The sequence below is a fragment of the Staurois parvus genome, unplaced genomic scaffold (assembly GCF_062004578.1).
Source record: "Staurois parvus isolate SC_StPar_1 unplaced genomic scaffold, SC_StPar_1.0 ptg000727l, whole genome shotgun sequence".
Lineage (NCBI taxonomy): Eukaryota > Metazoa > Chordata > Amphibia > Anura > Ranidae > Staurois > Staurois parvus.
The window spans coordinates 4,560,244-4,578,889 of record NW_028318523.1 but is presented as its reverse complement, the minus strand read 5'-3'; the positions used below and the strand labels follow the sequence as shown (position 1 = coordinate 4,578,889).

The 18,646-nt window shown below is 42.0% G+C and overlaps 1 protein-coding gene across 1 annotated transcript in view; it reads left to right on the top strand.

The window, feature by feature from the left end:
• Nucleotides 1–18,646, top strand: part of CAMKMT (calmodulin-lysine N-methyltransferase) — a 553,001-nt gene that overhangs the window by 406,564 nt on the left and 127,791 nt on the right. The window contains exon 4 of the mRNA XM_089653930.1: nucleotides 9,993–10,053. Within this exon, the coding sequence (XP_089510056.1) occupies nucleotides 9,993–10,053 (61 nt within the window). The remainder of the gene's footprint in view (nucleotides 1–9,992; nucleotides 10,054–18,646) is intronic.

Below are 18,646 nucleotides of genomic sequence, written 5' to 3'. Positions count from 1 at the left end.
CACTTGACTGTTTTAATAAACGGTTGCCAAATGCCTCTATAGCGTTTGGCAAGAATTAGTCCGGCAAAAACTCCGCAAACGCCGCATGCGCAGTTTAGCGGAGGTTGCTAGGCGTTTGCCGAGCGTTAAAAACGCCCCACAAATGCGTATAATGAAGTTTAAATGGTGTTACAGCTCCGCAAATGCCCGCAACTGCGTCACAACCGCACCGCGTTTGCGGGGGCGGCACCATAGACTAGAATAGGAGGCTTCAATGCCTCCTGACTCGACCAGAGGTGTCCGTTTTGCCGCGACACTAATGTGCTGCAATGTGCAGAATTGTCCAAGGCGTTTGGGAAGCGGTAAAAACGCTTCCCAAGCGTCTCTCTGCCGCCTGCACACAACGCTAGTGTGAACGTAGCCTAAGAGTTCCCTTCACTGGAACTAAGGGGCCAAGCCCAACCCCTGAAAAACAACCCCACACCATAATCCCCCCTCCACCAAACTTTGCACTTGGCACAATGCATTTAGGCAAGTACCATTCTCCTGGCAACCGCCAGACACGTCTATTATTGCCAGATAGAGCAGCATGATTCGTCACTCCAGAAAACACATCTCCGTTGCTCTAGAGTCCAGTGGTGGCGTGCTTTACACCACTGCATCCAATGCTTTGCATAACACTTGGTGATGTAAGGTTTGGATGCAGCTGCTCGGCCATGGAAACCCATTCCATGAAGCTCTCTACGCACTGTTGTTGTGCTAATCTGAAGGCCACATGAAGTTTGGAGGTCTTTAGCTATTGACTCTGCAGACAGTTGGTGACTTCTGTGCACTGTGTACTTCAGCATGCGCTGACCCCTCTCTATCATTTTACCACTGCTGTTGTTCACAGTTGCACATCAATGCCACATATCAGTGCCCATCAGAGCTGCCTTTCAGTGCCAACTATCAGTGCCAGTCAGTGCCGCCAATCCATGCCACCTATCAGTGTTTGTCAGTGCCGCCTAACAATTCCAATCAGTGCCGCCTATCAGTGCCCGTCAGTGCCACCTATATGAGTGCTGCCTTTCAGTGCCCATCAGTGCAGCCTATCAGTGCCCATCAGTGCAGCCTCATTAGCGCACATCAGTGAAAGAGAAAAATTACTTATTTACAAAATTTTATAACAGAAACTAAGAAAAAACTTTTTTTTTAAATTTTCAGTCTTAGTTTGTTTAGCAAAAAATAAAACACCCAGTGGTTATTAAATACCACCAAAAGAAAGTTCTATCTGTCTAAAAAAAAAAAAGATACACATTTTGTTTGGTTATAGTGTTGCATGACCGCACAATTGTTATTCAAAGTGCGATAGCGATGAAACCAGAAAATTGGCCTGGGCAGGAAGGGGGTAAATGTGCACGGTAGGCAAGTGGTTAAACTCAGATCAAACACAGAGACTAGTAATAAATAATCACATCAAATCAGAGACCATCATAATAAGCAAATGTACAATAATGATAATGAAACAAGCGCACCACAAGTGCAATATAAAGTGTCCCATCCAAACAGTCCACATAATGTAAAAATGTAAAAAATCTTCAGTACCCACAACTGATAGTCAGGTGCATATGTAGGAAAGTGTTTCAGAACTTCTCCACCAAGAGTTAGCAGAAACTTCTTACCACAGGGAATTATCTTAAAAGGAGAGTGCCATGGCAATTCAACGATGATTCCTAGATGTTTGCACTGAACAGTGGAGATAAACACAGAGGGGGACTCCCATAGTGTAAAATATAAAAACTGCTTACATTTACTAAAGCAAATGCACTTACAAAGCCGTTCTAAGTGATCGCATTTCAGTCACAAAAAGCATCACCGACTCTCTCACCGGCATGCGCTATGACGTTACATGTATGGCCCCACCCAACACGTTTCTCTTTAACGAATGTCTTCAGGGCAGAATTGTAGCGTGCTTATTTCATTGTCATTATTGTGCATTTGTTTATAATGATGTTCACACTGATTTGATGTGATTACAATACTTATTATTAAGTACTTTGTTTGATTTGAATTTAAGAGTACAACTCACTTTATGTTGGTCAATATTTTTTGGTGGTGTCTGATATCTAAACTATAAAGAGTGCTGCAGTCCGGAAACACTTGATATCTAATTTTTGTGCACAGCAAAATAATTTTTGCTGTATATTATGCTGACTGAGGAAGATAATCTAATTTATTTTTAATTATTCCACACCTTGAACACTATTCTCGGATTATGAATACATCTCTTTTTGTCCATTCTTAACTTGTGGCCCCCTGTATTTGTCAGGTGTAAACAGGTTAGTACAGTTTATATAATCATGATTGATATATTTATGCATTGTAATTATATCCCCCCTCCCCCTAAAATCACCTCTTCTGTAGAGTGAGTGAATGTAATCTTTGTAATTATTCCTCTTAACTGAGGTCCTCCAAGCCTCTTATTAATTTTGTTTCCCTTCTCTGAACTCATTCTAGTTCGAGGACAACCTTTCTGTTGATTGGTGACCAAAATTAAACTGCATATTCAAGATGAAGTTGAACCAGGTTTATAAAGTGGTGGAATTATGTATAGATGAATATAATCTCCTCCTCTTCAAACCCAGTTGCTCCTGCTCTAGTCTCTGTGCCAGTGCAGGTGAATCAAGGTGCTGTCCATACTCCAGCACATGAACAAACAGAAATTAACTTTTCTTACTTCGATAGCATCACATCGATCCCAACAGTCACTATACAGGCCCCTTCATTGATCCCCTTTCACATGTTTCACCCAAAATGGCTTCTCCCTCCCCCCTTGCCCCTTCACCCCCTTACTTTCTACCCACTTCCCCTTCCCTTTCCTTTCCTTCCCCCTTTCCTCCCTGTCCCCCCTTCCCTTTCATTTCCCTCCCTCTCCCCCCCCTCTTCCCTTTCATTCATTTCCCTCCTTCTCCCCCCCCCTCTTCCCTTTCCTTCCCCTCCCTCTCCCCGCCCTTCCCTTTCCCTCCCCTTCCTCTCCCCCCCTTCCCTTTCCCTCCCCTTCCTCTCCCCCCCTTCCCTTTCCTTTCCCTTTCCTCCCCCTCTTTCCTCTTTTTCTTTCTTTCCATCCCCCTTCCCCATCTATTCCCCTTTCTTCTCTCTTTTCCCCTTTCCATCTCCACTCTTTACCTCATTTGTACCGCTCCCTAATATAAATAATAAGCTCTTTCCTCTTTTCCTTCCTTTCCATCCCCCTTCCCCATTCTATTCCCCTTTCCTCTCTCTTTTCCCCTTTCCATCTCCACTCTTTACCTCATTTGTACCGCTCAGCTCCCTAATATAAATAATAAGCTTACAAGGTTCTTTGATTTAGGATTTATTATTCCCAAATAAGTTCTTATGTTGATTGTTTTTATTCCAAATAAAGTTCTTTGTTTTTAAGTAAGAGTAGATTAATGTAGAGGATAGGGTCTTAATCCGGCCACAGATGGAGTGATTTTCTTTCCTGCATTCACGGATTGCCCCATTGACACAGTCAGTCCCTACCTCAGAATTATTGTGTTCTCCCAGCAGGTGCCCCTTGCACCTCTCCTGCAGTTTCGGCATCCCCCTTCACTCCCTGTCCCCGCCTTGTCTCAGCAGTTGGCAGCAGAGAGGAAGACAGAGCATCTCTGGCAGATCCTGTGCTTCTCCATGCAGCCGTAGAGGGGCTGCTCTCTGCCCCCTTCCATGTTTCAGCAGTCAACAGCAGGAAAGAGGACAGAACTCCTCCTACAGATCCTGCACCTCTCTTTGCAGCCAAAGCACCCACTCATCTCCACCTTCCCTGGTCTCAGCAATTAGTAGACTTTGGTAGCTGACTCCAGGCCTCCTCTGGTCCTTCTCCAGACTCTGCACTTTCTGCTCCCCAGCTTCTTCCTGGCAGCAGCACATGTAAGGGGAGTGCACTATGATGTAAGGCATGATAGGGGAATCTTGACTTCTGATGGTAGGGGGATTTTGGCATCTGATGTAAGGAAGGTGGAGTGCTCTGGACATTTAATTTTATAGATACAACTGGCCCTTTGAGGGCAACCATAATGATGATGCGGCCCGTCTTGACAATATTTGACACCCCTGATTCAGAGAATTTTAAAAATACTGCAGGACCTAAAGCGATTCTAAAGGTTGCGATAAAAATAAAATTACAAACATGTTATACTTACCTGCTCTGTACAATGGTTTTGCACAGAGCAGGCCCGATCATCTTCTTTTTTGGTCTCTCGTTGGCGGTCATGGCTCCTCCCCCCTGCTGAGTTCCCACAATAGCAAGCATCTTGCTATGGGGGCACTCAAGCAGGCTCGCTCCCAAGCTATGCACCTGTGAATGGACATTGTCCACTCACACACAGAGCAAGGTTTAGCCCTGCTCCCCCCTCTCTCCTCATTGGCTCACTGGCTGTGATTGATAGCAGCAGGAGCCAATGGCTCCTGCTGTCATGTGAGCCAATGAGGAGAGAGAAACCTGGGGGAGATGAGGCTCAGGTAAGTATTGAGGGGGGTGGAGGGGGGAGCTGCACCTGGAAGGTTTTTTATCTCCCTGCATAGAATGCATTAAGGTTAAAAATAAAAATAAAAAAAACGCTTTAGAATCACTTTCAATCAACTCCCATGTGATGAGACCAAGAAATAATGTCACAAATACTTGTGATCAGTATCCAGTGCCCATTGACTGGGCAGAACTAGAAGTCTGATTGTAAATTGACTGCCCTATACAGGTCTCACAAGATCTAAAACGTCAGTTCAAAAGCCAAATGTCGAGAGTCATCACTTTGGTCGTACTCTCCACAATGAAATTGGAGGGCAGAGTAGGAAAATGAATAGTGTTGTTGATGGTACTTATTGCCACTCTCATTCTGTTCTATCTGTGTAGACTTTTTAAAAACCTATTTGTGCTCAGTGTGAAGTTTCCAAACATATTTTGCTCCTAAATGATAGGTATACAGTAGATACACTGAATGTGTCATTTTATAGGAACATTTTTTTGTAAGTTGTAGATGACTATGTTTATCACCAAAAGTTCAGTTTTGTTAAGAAAAACACTATCCTCTACAGGTCAACTGAATAAGATGCAAAGGGTTTAAAAACCTTTTTTGCAAATGTTTACCTGCAGCTACTCAGTGGATACCAAAACATTCTATTCTATGAGCATCCTTTGTTTTCCTGCTGGAGAAATAAGTCAGCCAATCACATAAGCAGAAAAAGACCAGTTGTCATGGTTACATAACCATAACTTTAGCATTTTTCAGCAATGTTAGTTGAAATAAAAAGGTAAGTTTTTTTAAATTGTTATAAATAACAATGTTTTTTAAGTTTTTCAATACAAGTAGCATGAAACAGTTCCATAGCACACTTTTAGGGAAACTCAAAAGAAGAATACAAAGGTCATGTAATCCAGGTAAAACTATTTTCCATAAACATACCAGACCATGAGAACATATAAAGCCAACTAATCTATAATCTGAACAGAAAAATAGGCTAAAGCTGACATAGAGCCATAAAAAGGACCTTCCCGCTAGTTAACATGAAAAACTAAATCGTCAGTGCAGCTACAGTGCCTTGAAAAAGTATTCATACACCTTGAAACTTTCCACAGAATGTCATGTTACAACCAAAAATGTAAATGTATTTTATTGGGATTATTATGTGATAGACCAACACAAAGTGGCACATAATTGTGAAGTGGAAGGAAAATGATAAATGTTTTTCAACATTTTTTACAAATAAATATCTGAAAAGTGTGGTGTGCATTTGTATTCAACCCCCTTTTTTCTGATACCCCTAACTAAAATCTAGTGGAACCAATTGCCTTCAGAAGTCACCTAGTTAGTAAATAGAGTCCACCTGTGTGTAATTTAATCTCAGTAAAAATACAGCTGTTCTGTGAAGCCTTCAGAACTTTGTCAGAGAATATTAGGGAACAAACAGCATCATGAAGGCCAAGGAACACACCAGACAGGTCAGGGATAAAGTTGTGGCTATGTTTAAAGCAGGGTTATGCTATAAAAAAAATCCAAAGCTTTGAGCATCTCAGAGAGCACTGTTTAATCCATCATTCGAAAATGTAAAGAGTATGGCACAACTGCAAGCCTACCAAGACATGGATGTCCACCTAAACTGACAAGTCGGGAGCATTAGTCAGAGAAGCAGCCAAGAGGCCCATGGTAACTCTGGAGGAGCTGCAGAGATCCACAGCTCAAGTGGGAGAATCTGTCCACAGGACAACTATTAGTTGTGCACTCCACAAATCTGGCCTTTATGGAAGGTTGGCAAGAAGAAAGCCATTGTTGAAAGCAAGCCATAAGAAGTCCCGTTTGTGAGAATCCATGTGGGGGACACAGCAAACATGGAAGAAGGTGCTCTGGTCAGATGAGACCAAAATTTAACTTTTTGGCCTAAAAGTAAAACACCATGTGTGGCAAAAACTAACACTGCAAATCATGTTGGTGGCAGCATCTTGTTGTAGGGATGCTTTTTTTCAGCAGGGACAGGGAAGCTGGTCAGAGTTGATGGAAGATGGATGGAGTCAAATACAGGGCAATTTTAGAAAGAAAACCTGTTAGAGTCTGCAAAAGACTTGAGACTGGGGTGGAGGTTCACCTTCCAACAGGACAACGACCCGAAACATCCAGCCAGACCTATAATGGAATGGTTTAGATCAAAGCATATTCATGTGTTAGTTGGATTTAGGCCTGGACTTTGTTTGGGTCATTCCGAGAATCTGTGGCAAGACTTGGAAATTGCTGTTCGCAGACACTCTCCATCCAATCTGACAGAACTTGAGCTATTTTGCAAAGAAGAATGGACAAAACTTCACTCTAGATGTGAAAAGCTGGTAGAGACATCCCCAAAAAATCTTGCAGCAAAAGGTGGTTCTACAAAGTTTAGACTCGGGAAGGTTGTGGTGGTGGTGGGGAAGGCTGAATACAAATGCACGCCACACTTTTCACATTTATTTGTGAAAAAATTTTAAAACCATTTATCATGTTCCTTGCACTTTACAATTATGTGTCACTTTGTGATGGTCTATCACTTAAAATCCCAATAAATAACATTTATGTTTTTGTAACATGGCAAATTGTATAAAAATGTCTAGGGGGTATGAATACTTTTTCAAGGCACTGTATGTAAGAAAGAAAAGGGAAAAAAAAAAAAATAAGAATGGGGAAAATCCATGAGGTGAAAAATAATAGAGAAAAGGAGCGGGACCACGACTCCCCCCAGCCCAGGCCCAAAGGACAAGCACAAGAGCAAAAAATCTGGAGCAGAGCAAAAAAACTGCTAGAGCAAGATTGCTTTCTGATGCCAAACCTCCCAAATCTTATTGTGTCTGTATCTTTAGTGTTCTGTATGCGTGCAATCAGCAATTAAGTTCACATCAGGAAGTATAGTGTGTAGGAGTTTTGGGGTAAGACACCAAAAATATAATATTTTGTAAAAATTTTCTTTGTATAGTGCAAATAGAACTTTTCTCAGCTTGTGACCTTATAAATTGCCAATGAGAGTTCTTCCTCCAGAATTCTCTCCCATTTCAGCATGTAGGTGTGTTTTCCTACTGTTTGCATAGGATATGCGTTCAAAATGTTGTATATGTCTGATATTAAACCTTTTCGAGAGGGGCCTTCAGTTGTCAGTCTCTCAAATAAAAAGGTCAGTTTTAATAACATTAAGGCTATGTGAACATCTTCGCAGTGCATCACCACAAAGTGAGTTAAAGAGTATTACTTTGTATGTTAATGTGCATTGTGTTAGGGCAGCCCGTCATTTGAATGGGCTCGCTAGCGCACTAAAATGCACATGTGTTGGGGTGCCATTAACAATGAAGTTATTTGCTGGGAGACTGTAAATGGGGAAGACCCATCCGTGATATTGCTTAGAGGGGTGCAGCCAAATAGTTGATTTCTGGTTTTCTTGTCTTAAGATGGGCATCTTTACTAGTAAAATGTGAACGATTTTTAATGTGTACTTCTAAAGCCTGTGCAGGCGATATAGAACTAGATAGCAGAGGAATATTGTACCACCAAACAATCTACTAGGTGTCTTTAGAGTTTTTCCTTCTTTTGGGAGCTCAGTTGGCTATTAAACTGCTGAGGTCGACTGGAGAATTGGAGGGTATTCTGACTTCTGTCATATTCCTCTAGCATCCCACTGATTGTAGGGTTTGTGTCTCCTAGCTTATTTGCAAACAGGTTGTTACCAGTGAAGAGCTCAGACACAAGTCTGAGCCAACCTGAGCTATCACGTCAAGAAGCTGCCAAATCTGACAGCCATTCATAGGCAATGGAGGCATTCTCCGCCTCGTAGCCACACATATACATGCCCATTGCATATGCATGGATGTGGGGGAATGCCTCCACCACCTATGATTGGCTGTTGGCTGTTACTCATGACCACACATGTCTAGGCTCATCCCTAGCTGTTAGAAAAAAAAAATCTGTTTTTCAGTATTATAATGTATGTATAGCCAAAACCTTTTTTTTTTTGCGTTTGTTCGAAAGGGAGAACCTGACCCCTGTCAATTTATATTTTTCTGTCTGTGTCCAGTTGGGAAGATTTCCCTTTACTTTCTGTCCTGGAGATGAAACAGAAAGTTATATGAAGTAGCAATAAAGTAAGAAGAATTTCAGTTGTCACTAGAACAGGTGTCTCCATTTGAGTACCTAAGCCGGCCATAGAAGGATGGAAATTCGGCGGTTCAGCAGGAACCAGATGAATTTCAATCCATATATGGGCTGGCCGGTTGTACTGAAGTTGATCTATTGATTAATTTCAGTACAACTAACTTGCTGTTTTTTTGTACAATCATTGCAAGCAGTGATCATTGCGTTCTGAAAAAGGCTGGAAACCTCCCGCTATCAGAATAAAACAGCTGCATGGGAGGGATTTTCCCATCTACACTGATTGTGTCGGGGGAATCAAGCAAATTTCTTTCCTTCCATCTATGGTGGAAGGAAAGAAAAGTGGTTAATGTTTGGCCTACCTTACCCTCAAATCTTATTCTAATGACTGTAAAATGTAGGATTTTCTATCACTCTCTGTTTCGGTGGCAGTGGTCACAAGGACATGTAGAGAGGAGGAATCTCCTTAACGGGAAACAGTCAGCAGTAAATACCAACAGGGATACTGTCACGATATGCGGTCAGGTTCAGAGACCAGTTGCTATAGCAGTTGTAAGGCTTACCTGAAACCAGCAGGATAGGTACACCAGCAGGTCCCCCTGGGAATGATGCAGGCTCACCTGAGGTGCGGGGTCTAAGTATTAACCGGTTTTCCCCAGAGCTCCTAATGGTGGAGATGGATTGGGCTGCGTGTTAATACCAGGTTGCAGATCTCAGGATCACCCCACCAGGGAATGAGCAAGCTGGAAGCCAATAGCGGATCAAACAGTGTAGGGATCAAACAGAAGCGGAGTCAGTCACAAGCCAAGGGTCGGTCACCAATGGTAGTAGATAGGATGAGGCAGAATCGTAGTCAGTAGCAAGCCAAAGGTCGGTAACGTAGATGAAGACAGCAGCAGGAGGACCAGTAAGCGGGATATTGGCTGGTAAGGCACAATAATCTGGCAAGGAGGAAGTGCATGGACATGGCTTTTATAAGGAAGTTCATGGGAGGAGCAAGGAGTTCAAGGTTCAAGAGAATGCAAGGCACAAGGCAGGATTATCCAAGAATTGTCAAGGGAGCTGTCCAGCATTCCAGATAGCTCAGTGAGAGGAGACATTGCCTCCCACTGCAGAAGGACCAGGTTCAATCCCAGGCTCTGACAGATACTAACCCTACTCCAACTCTATTCAAAACTTAAAAAAAAGGTTTTGGCTATACCTATACATTTAGTTTGGAGGCAGTTTGAATAAAGATGGAATTATGCTTTAACAATTTTATTTAGGAAAAGATTTGGAACCACTGGAGTGAGCTTTATTTGCATGGCTTGAATGACTATTGTTGATGAACATACTTGTATTGCCTACCGCTAATGAAATGCGCATGTGTTTATTTTGTAGGTATCTGGCCCTCTGAAGAGGTACTGGCCTACTACTGTCTCAAACACAAAGACATGTTCCGGTAAGGAAATAAAAATACGTATAACCAATCACATCCATTAGATTGGCTATGATTGAAATCACCATAATATCCATGCATGAAAAGGAAAGTGCAAGGTGACAACGTGTTGCTCTTGACAAAGATTGCTAAACGGCCTGTAGGTACTAATATTGCACAGCAAGCTTTGCCATATGTCAAAGCCTTCTGATTTCCACTTCAGGCCTTTTATTTCACTTTGATTTTTTGGGAAACAAAAGTGAGTCTTCAGTCAATCAATGCGTATTGTGAAGGTCAGATAGAATAACAGGCATTTTGTATACTCTCTTCTGCCATTAGAATTATTTAGCATTATGCAATACTAAAATACCATGTCATTTAGCTGGGGTGCCAGGCAGTGCCCATATCAGCAGACCATGTATTTTCTTACTTTTAATACTCGGTGCCGTGTCATTGCTGAAGCAATTTCAAATTTAAAAGGCTAGGTGTACTACCAACCACTGGTGAGAAGCAAACTGTAAATCCACTGGAAACTTCTCAACAGTCATGCTGACCTCAAAGATAACATACAGGTTATATGCAGCAAGTACACATCTTGAGTCACTAATGTAAAGTCTATATGACATGACTTTCAAATTTTTACTTACTTGATGTACCATAATATGTTAATACAGATATAGAAATTTTTCCTTCTAGGGGTTGCAGTCAACCTCCCTAATCAACACCCTCCCCCCCTTCCAAAAAAAAAAAAAATCGGTGATGTTATTAGTTCCCTAGTTGTATTTTTTCGACGTGTTTAAAGCTGACCATAGACAACATTTGTGCTATTCATCAGGTCCCTTAACAAAACAAAAATGGCAGCTGCTGAGATCAGTTTGTAACTAGCAATTAGGAAAGGTACACATGAGGAGGGCAATTTACAGAATGGTACAAAAATTGCCCAGCACATTCATCAAATAAGCATCACACAAGCCTAAATAACCCCTTCCTGTCCACATTCTGTTTTTTAACATTCCCCATTCAATGATCTGTGCCAAGGACACTTTAATAATTATTGTCCCCTATAACAGCCAGCAGCTGACAATTAAGTGCCGCTGTTTACCCTGAATTCCAGCTGTGAATAAGAGTTGGGATCCCCATTGATGATCAAGAACCAATCAGAATGGTTTTTGATCATGTGATTACTATGTCAGCTGTGACATAGTGATCACATGCAGGCTGGAGGCTTCTTTGACAAAAATTAAAGCCTTCAGCCTGCAGCTATGCTCATCTGCAGTGACAGGTATTTATTAGTTCAACTGTCAGATACAGTTACAATAATAATGAATTATTAATGAATGGGCTGCTGTGCTTGCGTTTCCGGCAGAAAAAAGGTACATTAACATTTATAAAAACGCGGCCGCAGGGAAACCGCATTGTCTTTTTGACCATGCAATTTCCCTGCGGTTCCCACATCTGCAAACGCACTGCGAGTTGAGATGTGTGGGGGTGCCATTCAAAACTAATGAATCTCGTAAGAGCAGTGCAAATTATCCTGCTGGTGACCACTCTAGTGATGATAAAGATCTGTATAGAGTAGTCAGAGCCTCCTTTCTCCTGCTTGTGATTCCTCTAGTGATAACTAAAGAACTATACAAGGGAATCAGGACCTCTTTCCTCCTGCTAGTGATTCCACTAGTGATAACTAAGGATCTATGTATGGAAATCGGGACCTCCTTCCTCCTGCTAGTGATTCCACTAGTGATAACTAAGGATCTATGTATGGGAATCGGGACCTCCTTCCTCCTGCTAGTGATTCCACTAGTGATAACTAAGGATCTATGTATGGAAATTGGGACCTCCTTCCTCCTGCTAGTGATTCCACTAGTGATAACTAAGGATCTATGTATGGGAATCGGGACCTCTTTCCTCCTGCTTGTGATTCCACTAGTGATAACTAAGGATCTATGTATGGGAATCGGGACCTCTTTCCTCCTGCTAGTGATTCCACTAGTGATAACTATGAATCTATGTATGGGAATCGGGACCTCCTTCCTCCTGCTAGTGATTCTACTAGTGATAACTAAGGATCTATGTATGGAAATTGGGACCTCCTTCCTCCTGCTAGTGATTCCACTAGTGATAACTAAGGATCTATGTATGGGAATCGGGACCTCTTTCCTCCTGCTAGTGATTCCACTAGTGATAACTAAGGATCTATGTATGGGAATCGGGACCTCCTTCCTCCTGCTAGTGATTCCACTAGTGATAACTAAGGATCTATGTATGGAAATTGGGACCTCCTTCCTCCTGCTAGTGATTCCACTAGTGATAACTAAGGATCTATGTATGGGAATCGGGACCTCCTTCCTCCTGCTAGTGATTCCTCTAATGATAACTAAGGATCTATGTATGGAAATCGGGACCTCCTTCCTCCTGCTAGTGATTCCACTAGTGATAACTATGAATCTATATAGGGGAATCAGGACCTCCTTCCTTCTGTAAGTGATTCCACTAGTGATAACTAAGGATCAATATGGGGAAATCAGGACCTCTTTCCTCCTGCTAGTGATTCCACTAATGATGACTAAAGAGTTATATAGAGAAATTAGAACCTCCTTCCTCCTGTTGGTAATTCCTCTAGTAAAATCTAAAGATCTATATAGAGGAATCAGAACCTCCTTCCTCCTGGTGATTCCTCTAGTGATAACTAAAGATTTATATAAGAGAATCAGGATCTCCTTCCTCCTGCTAGTAATTCCACTAGTGATAACTAAGGATCTGTATAGGCGAATCAGGACCTCCTTCCTCCTGCTGGTGATTCCTCTAGTGATAACTAAAGATTTATATAAGAGAATCGGGATCTCCTTCCTCCTGCTTGTGATTCCACTAGTGATAACTAAGGATCTGTATAAGGGAATCAGGACCTCATTCCTCGTGCTGGTGGTTCTTCTAGTGATAACTAAAGATTTATATAGGAGAATCAGGATCTCCTTCCTCCTGCTGGTGGTTCCTCTTGTGATAACTAAAGATGTATATAAGAGAATCTGGATCTCCTTCCTCCTGCTAGTGATTCCACTAGTGATAACTAAGGATCTCTATAGGGGAATCAGGACCTCCTTCCTCCTGCTGGTGGTTCCTCTAGTGATAACTAAAGATTTATATTAGAGAATCAGGATCTCCTGGTGATTCCTCTAGTGATAACTAAAGATTTATATAAGAGAATCGGGATCTCCTTCCTCCTGCTGGTGATTCCTGTAGTGGTAACTAAGGATCTGTATAGAAGAATCAGGACCTTCTTTATCCTGCTGTTGGTTCCTCTAGTGATAACTTAAGATCTATATAGTTGAATCAGGAACCCCTTCCTCCTGCTGGTGATTCCTCTAGTGTACACTAAAAAGGTATATAGAGGAATCAGAACCTGGATCCTCCTGCTGGTGATTCCTCCAGTGATAACTAAAGATTTATATAGAAGAATCAGAACCTACTTCCTCCTTATAATTCCTCTAGTGATAACTAGAGATTTATATACGGGAAACAGGGCCTCCTTTCTCTTGCTAGTGATTCCTTTAGTAGTAACTAAAGATCTATATAGTGGAATCAGAACCTCCTCTCTCCTGCTAGTGATTCCTTTAGTAGTAAATAAAGATCTATATAGTGGAATCAGAACCTCTTTTCTCCTGCTAGTGATTCCTTTAGTAGTAACTAAAGATCTATATAGAGGATCAGGACCTCCTTTCTCCTTCTGGTGATTCCTCTAGTAACAACTAAAGATCTATATAGGGTATCAAGACCTCCTTTCGTCTGCTGGTGACCCCTCTAGTGATAATAAAGATCTGTATAAAGGAATCAGGACCTTCTTCCTCTTTCTGGTGATCCCTCTAGTTATAACTAAAGATCTGTATAAGAGAATCAAGGCCTCCTTCCTCCTGCTGGTGACCCATCTAGTGATTCACTGTAGAATTCTATTCCCTTATTTCCCACTTCCTGGCCACACTGTTTGCTCATTTTGCAGTCATTTGAAATAAGTACTCCCAAATAGTTTCCCTCAGTAGTTCTGGCCAACACTGTACCCCTAATGTTCTTTATCAAGGGATTCTTCCCTAGGTGCATTATTTTACATTTAGAAACATTAAATTTCAGTTTCCATTGCTTTGACCAATCTTCCATCAATACCAAATCATGTTCCATGTTACAGACACCTCCAGGGATATCAACTCTATTGCACACCTTTGTGTCATTAGGAAAAAAGGCATACCTTACCTACCAACCCTTTATAGCATTTACAAACAGATTCAATAGAACAGGACCTAGTACAGAGCCTCATGGTACAAAAATATCCATACCCGGAATTCAGCTTTAATTTGGAACCCCACCCTTGTTTATGTGTCACTGTATCACAGTGTGGCTAGGCACTGTAGTTGCAACTATACACAATATTTTGGATTGATTGCTTTCCATGTATGTATCCATTTTTCTCAGTCTGTGGCAAATTTCCCCTCTTACTTCTTTTTGCTTTTTGAGACAATTTTCAGTTAGTCATCAGTTATTCTTTAAGCAAATATAAAAAAGTTTTGCAACAGTTCTGTGGCAGGTAAATCATGTGGACACATTTTTCCAAGTCCTCTTTCTCTTTTATAGAATCACAAAGTTTGTTTTACTGTCACTGAGCACTTGACAGTTGCTCAAACAATGCATCATCAACTTTTGATTTAATTTGAACATTTTTAACAAGACATCAGCATGTCCTTTTAGGCACCTAAAATGCAGTAGGATCTGCCGCTAAATTCTAAAGGAAAAACAAAAGCTCACCCTGATAAGAAGACATAGGGGTCGACTTACTAAAGACCAATAGGTTGTTCACTTTGCAGGGAAAGTTGCACATTGCAAGGGAATTTTCCCCGGAACTTAGTGAATGTGGTGAAATTTTACTTTGCAAAGATTACTCAATTACGTGCAAGGAAAATGTTTACAAATGCATGCGGTTGGATTATAGAAGTCAGCAGAGCCTCACCACATTCGCTAAGCTCTAGGGGAAAATTCCCTTACAAAGTGAACAGCCTTTTTGTCTTTTGTAGTTCAACCCCATTATCTTCACTCTCTGCAAAAGCTAGCATACCCAGAGAATCCTCGTCATATGGCACACTTTTTGTAAGTGTTGAATGCCTGGTCCCTCATTAAGTGCTGTGGTTCTTTCTGCTGGGCCCTACACCACTAATGTAACCTACGGTGACCCAAGGGCTGGCAGAAGACACCACAGCATTAGGCAGGTGGTGACCAAGCATCTGAAACTTTCAGAAGTGTGTCTTTTGGAGACAATCCTTGTAAAGCAGTAGTTCTTGAAGAGATCAAAGTTCATCTGTAGAAAGACTTAGGTGGGTATGTATAATTATGTTTTCTTTACAGGGTTATTTGTAGTTTTACTCTAGAAATCATGTTTGCTTTAAAAATGACCAGATTCTTACAGTATAGTCAATTTAGAACATGTAAGAGTTGAAGTATGGGAAAAAAATAAAAGGGATTTTCCTTTACATTTATCAGTAATTTTTATTGACACCTTTGGACCAGCTTAGCCCAGACAAAGTATCTGAAGTGATAACAAAGATGGACATAGGCTTTAAAGACTTCCCTGAGTGTCTACAAAATATCTACTATTGCCTTTACTAACAAGAAAATAGTTATTTGTGTGCCTTTCTGAATTAGATTTGAAACTAGAGGCTGGCTTTACTTGATATCTAAGCTAAGCCTTTGCAAAAAAAGAACCCTTCAGTGGCAATTAAATAAATAAAAATCCTTGACCGGACGCCATGTAGTTTGCAAATGCTCTGTGTAACCATAAAGGTCCTTGTTGAGGCACACCTTGTTATAGGACTCATTCACTCGGGTGATATGGCCTAGACAGTCTGAATGAGTGCCTTGTTTATGTGGAAGGCGGGATTACTAAGCATTATTTAAATGAAAGCAGTAGATTTAAAAAAAAAATTGAAAATGACTTTTGAAATTACAATCACATTTTAAAGCCTATATTAGAGTTTAGTGATTAAGTTTTATATACTTTAAAGTGGAACTTACCTGTATCTGAGTACCACAAACTGAAAATGCTATTTAATTAATTTTTATTATTCAGTGTATTCAAACTTCCTCATCCATTCATGTTTCCATGCTTTATTTTGTTGAGAAATCACTTCGAAAAAAAACCCTGGGCCATCTTGACTAAGGGCAGGTGACTCATGCAGCATCTAATTCCTAGAATCCATCTGCCCTTAGCTCAGCTCAGGAATCTCCTCCTCCAGATGAAAGACTCCTGGGATGCATGACATAATTTTGGTCTAGGCCAGAAACCAGGAAGCAGCTGAAGAAATACCAAAAAACAAGTAAATGTAATATACCTTTCTATCTATTTACCAACTCTAGGAGCATAAGGATTAAAAATACCGTATTTTTTTACTCCATAAAACACACCTGACCTTAAGACGCACCAAGATTTTAGAGGAGGAAAACAGGAAAAAAAATATTCTGAACCAATGGACTGCAGACATAGTACAGGAGATGACCAGAGACTGCGGACACAGTACAGGAGATGACCAGAGACGGCGGACATACTACAGGAGATGACCAGAGATTGTGGACATAGTACAGGAGATGACCAGAGATTGTGGACACAGTACAGGAGATGACCAGAGACTGCAGACATAGTACAGGAGATGACCAGAGACTGCAGACATAGTACAGGAGATTACCAGAGACTGCAAACATAGTACAGGTGATGACAAGAGACTGCGGGCATAGTACAGGACTTGACCAGAGACTGCGGACATACTACAGGAGATGACCAGAGACTGCGGACACAGTACAGGAGATGACCAGAGACTGCAGACACAGTACAGGAGATGACCAGAGACGGCAGACATAGTACAGGAGATGACCAGAGACTGCGGACACAGTACAGGAGATGACCAGAGACTGCAGACATAGTACAGGAGATGACCAGAGACTGTGGACATACTACAGGAGATGATCAGAGACTGCAAACACAGTACAGGAGATGACCAGAGACGGCAGACATAGTACAGGAGATGACCAGAGACAGCAGACATACTACAGGAGATGACCAGAGATTGTGGACATAGTACAGGAGATGACCAGGGATTGTGGACATAGTACAGGAGATGACCAGGGATTGTAGACATAGTACAGGAGATGACCAGAGACTGCAGACATAGTACAGGAGATGACCAGAGACTGCAGACATAGTACAGATGACCAGAGACTGCGGATATTGTACAGGAGATGACCAGAGACTGCGGACATAGTACAGATGACCAGAGACTGTGGACCTTTGGAGAGCGGAGGGGGGAGCGGGTACCCGAATTTGACAGGTACCCACTCCCACTTCTGCAGAGCTGTCCTTCCCCCTCCCTCCCCGTAGTCTCCTGGTACACGTGACAGGTCCCAGAAGATTACAAGGCCATTCACAAAGCGCAGTGCTTCTCACGCATGCACAGTGGGCACCCGGCTGTGAAGCCTCAAGCTGTCACAGCCGGGTGCCCATGCCGGCGCTGGGGAGAGAAGTCTGAGGACACCGCTGGATTGAGGAACGGGTAAGACCGCTGGAGGTCTGCAGAGAAGAGCCAAGCGGCCAGCCTGGTATTCTAACATGGGGGAATACCGGGCCGGCCGCTCCATATTCGCTCCATAAGACGCACAAACATCTTCCCCCATTTTTGGGGGGGAAAAAGTGCATCTTATGGAGTGAAAAATACGGTAGTTAATTTTGATTGAGAGAGGTTAGTTCCTCTTTAAAGTGGTTCTAAAGGATAAAAGATTCTATAATTCGCTGCATTAAGGTAAAAACCTTCCAATGTGTGTGCCTCTCCCCTCCCTAAACACCTACCTGACACCGGTCTTGATCCAGTGCTGTCCCTGCCAGCAACTCCGCTCTCCTCTCTTCCTGCATGCTTGGGCTTTAGTGAGAGCATTGGGAGCCATTGGCTTTTGCTGCTGTCAGTCAAAACCTTTTGTGGAGGAAACTGAGCCAAGCCATGTCTTGTCTGTCTATGGAGACACACAGCTCGACTCGCCCACACGAGTACCCCCATAGCAAGCGGCTTGAAGAGAAAGAGGAGCAAACCGTTCTGGCAAAAGACCCCAGAAGAGGAGGTTCAGAGCCAGTCTGTGATCACCATTGCACAGAGCAGGTAAGAATACAATGTCTATTATCTTATTTTAAAAAAAAATGCTACAGTCAGTTTAAGGGCATTATAATCAGACAAGGTCAGGTGCACAAGCTTGTCTCAGGGGTCACTGAAGTCAAATCTCTAGAATTAAACTAATTCAGAGAGGTGCACAGAAGAGGATATTCTGGCTAAATGTGGTATGAACTCTCAGCCAAGACTTTTCCTTTTAAACGATCAAAATGGCCAATTACAACTCCAAACTTCTTTCACGGTACAAAGTTATCTTTGGCTGCAAAAAAAACCCCCAAAAAACAATAAACCCAGCCTAGCTGAATCAGTTTACAGCAATTTAACTCTGTACAAGTGCAAAACGCTCCGTGTTGTTTACAGGAGCCAGAAGAGAATTAATAATGCAATCTTCTGCTAACAATGACATTTCACTACTTTAGCAAGTTTGAGTT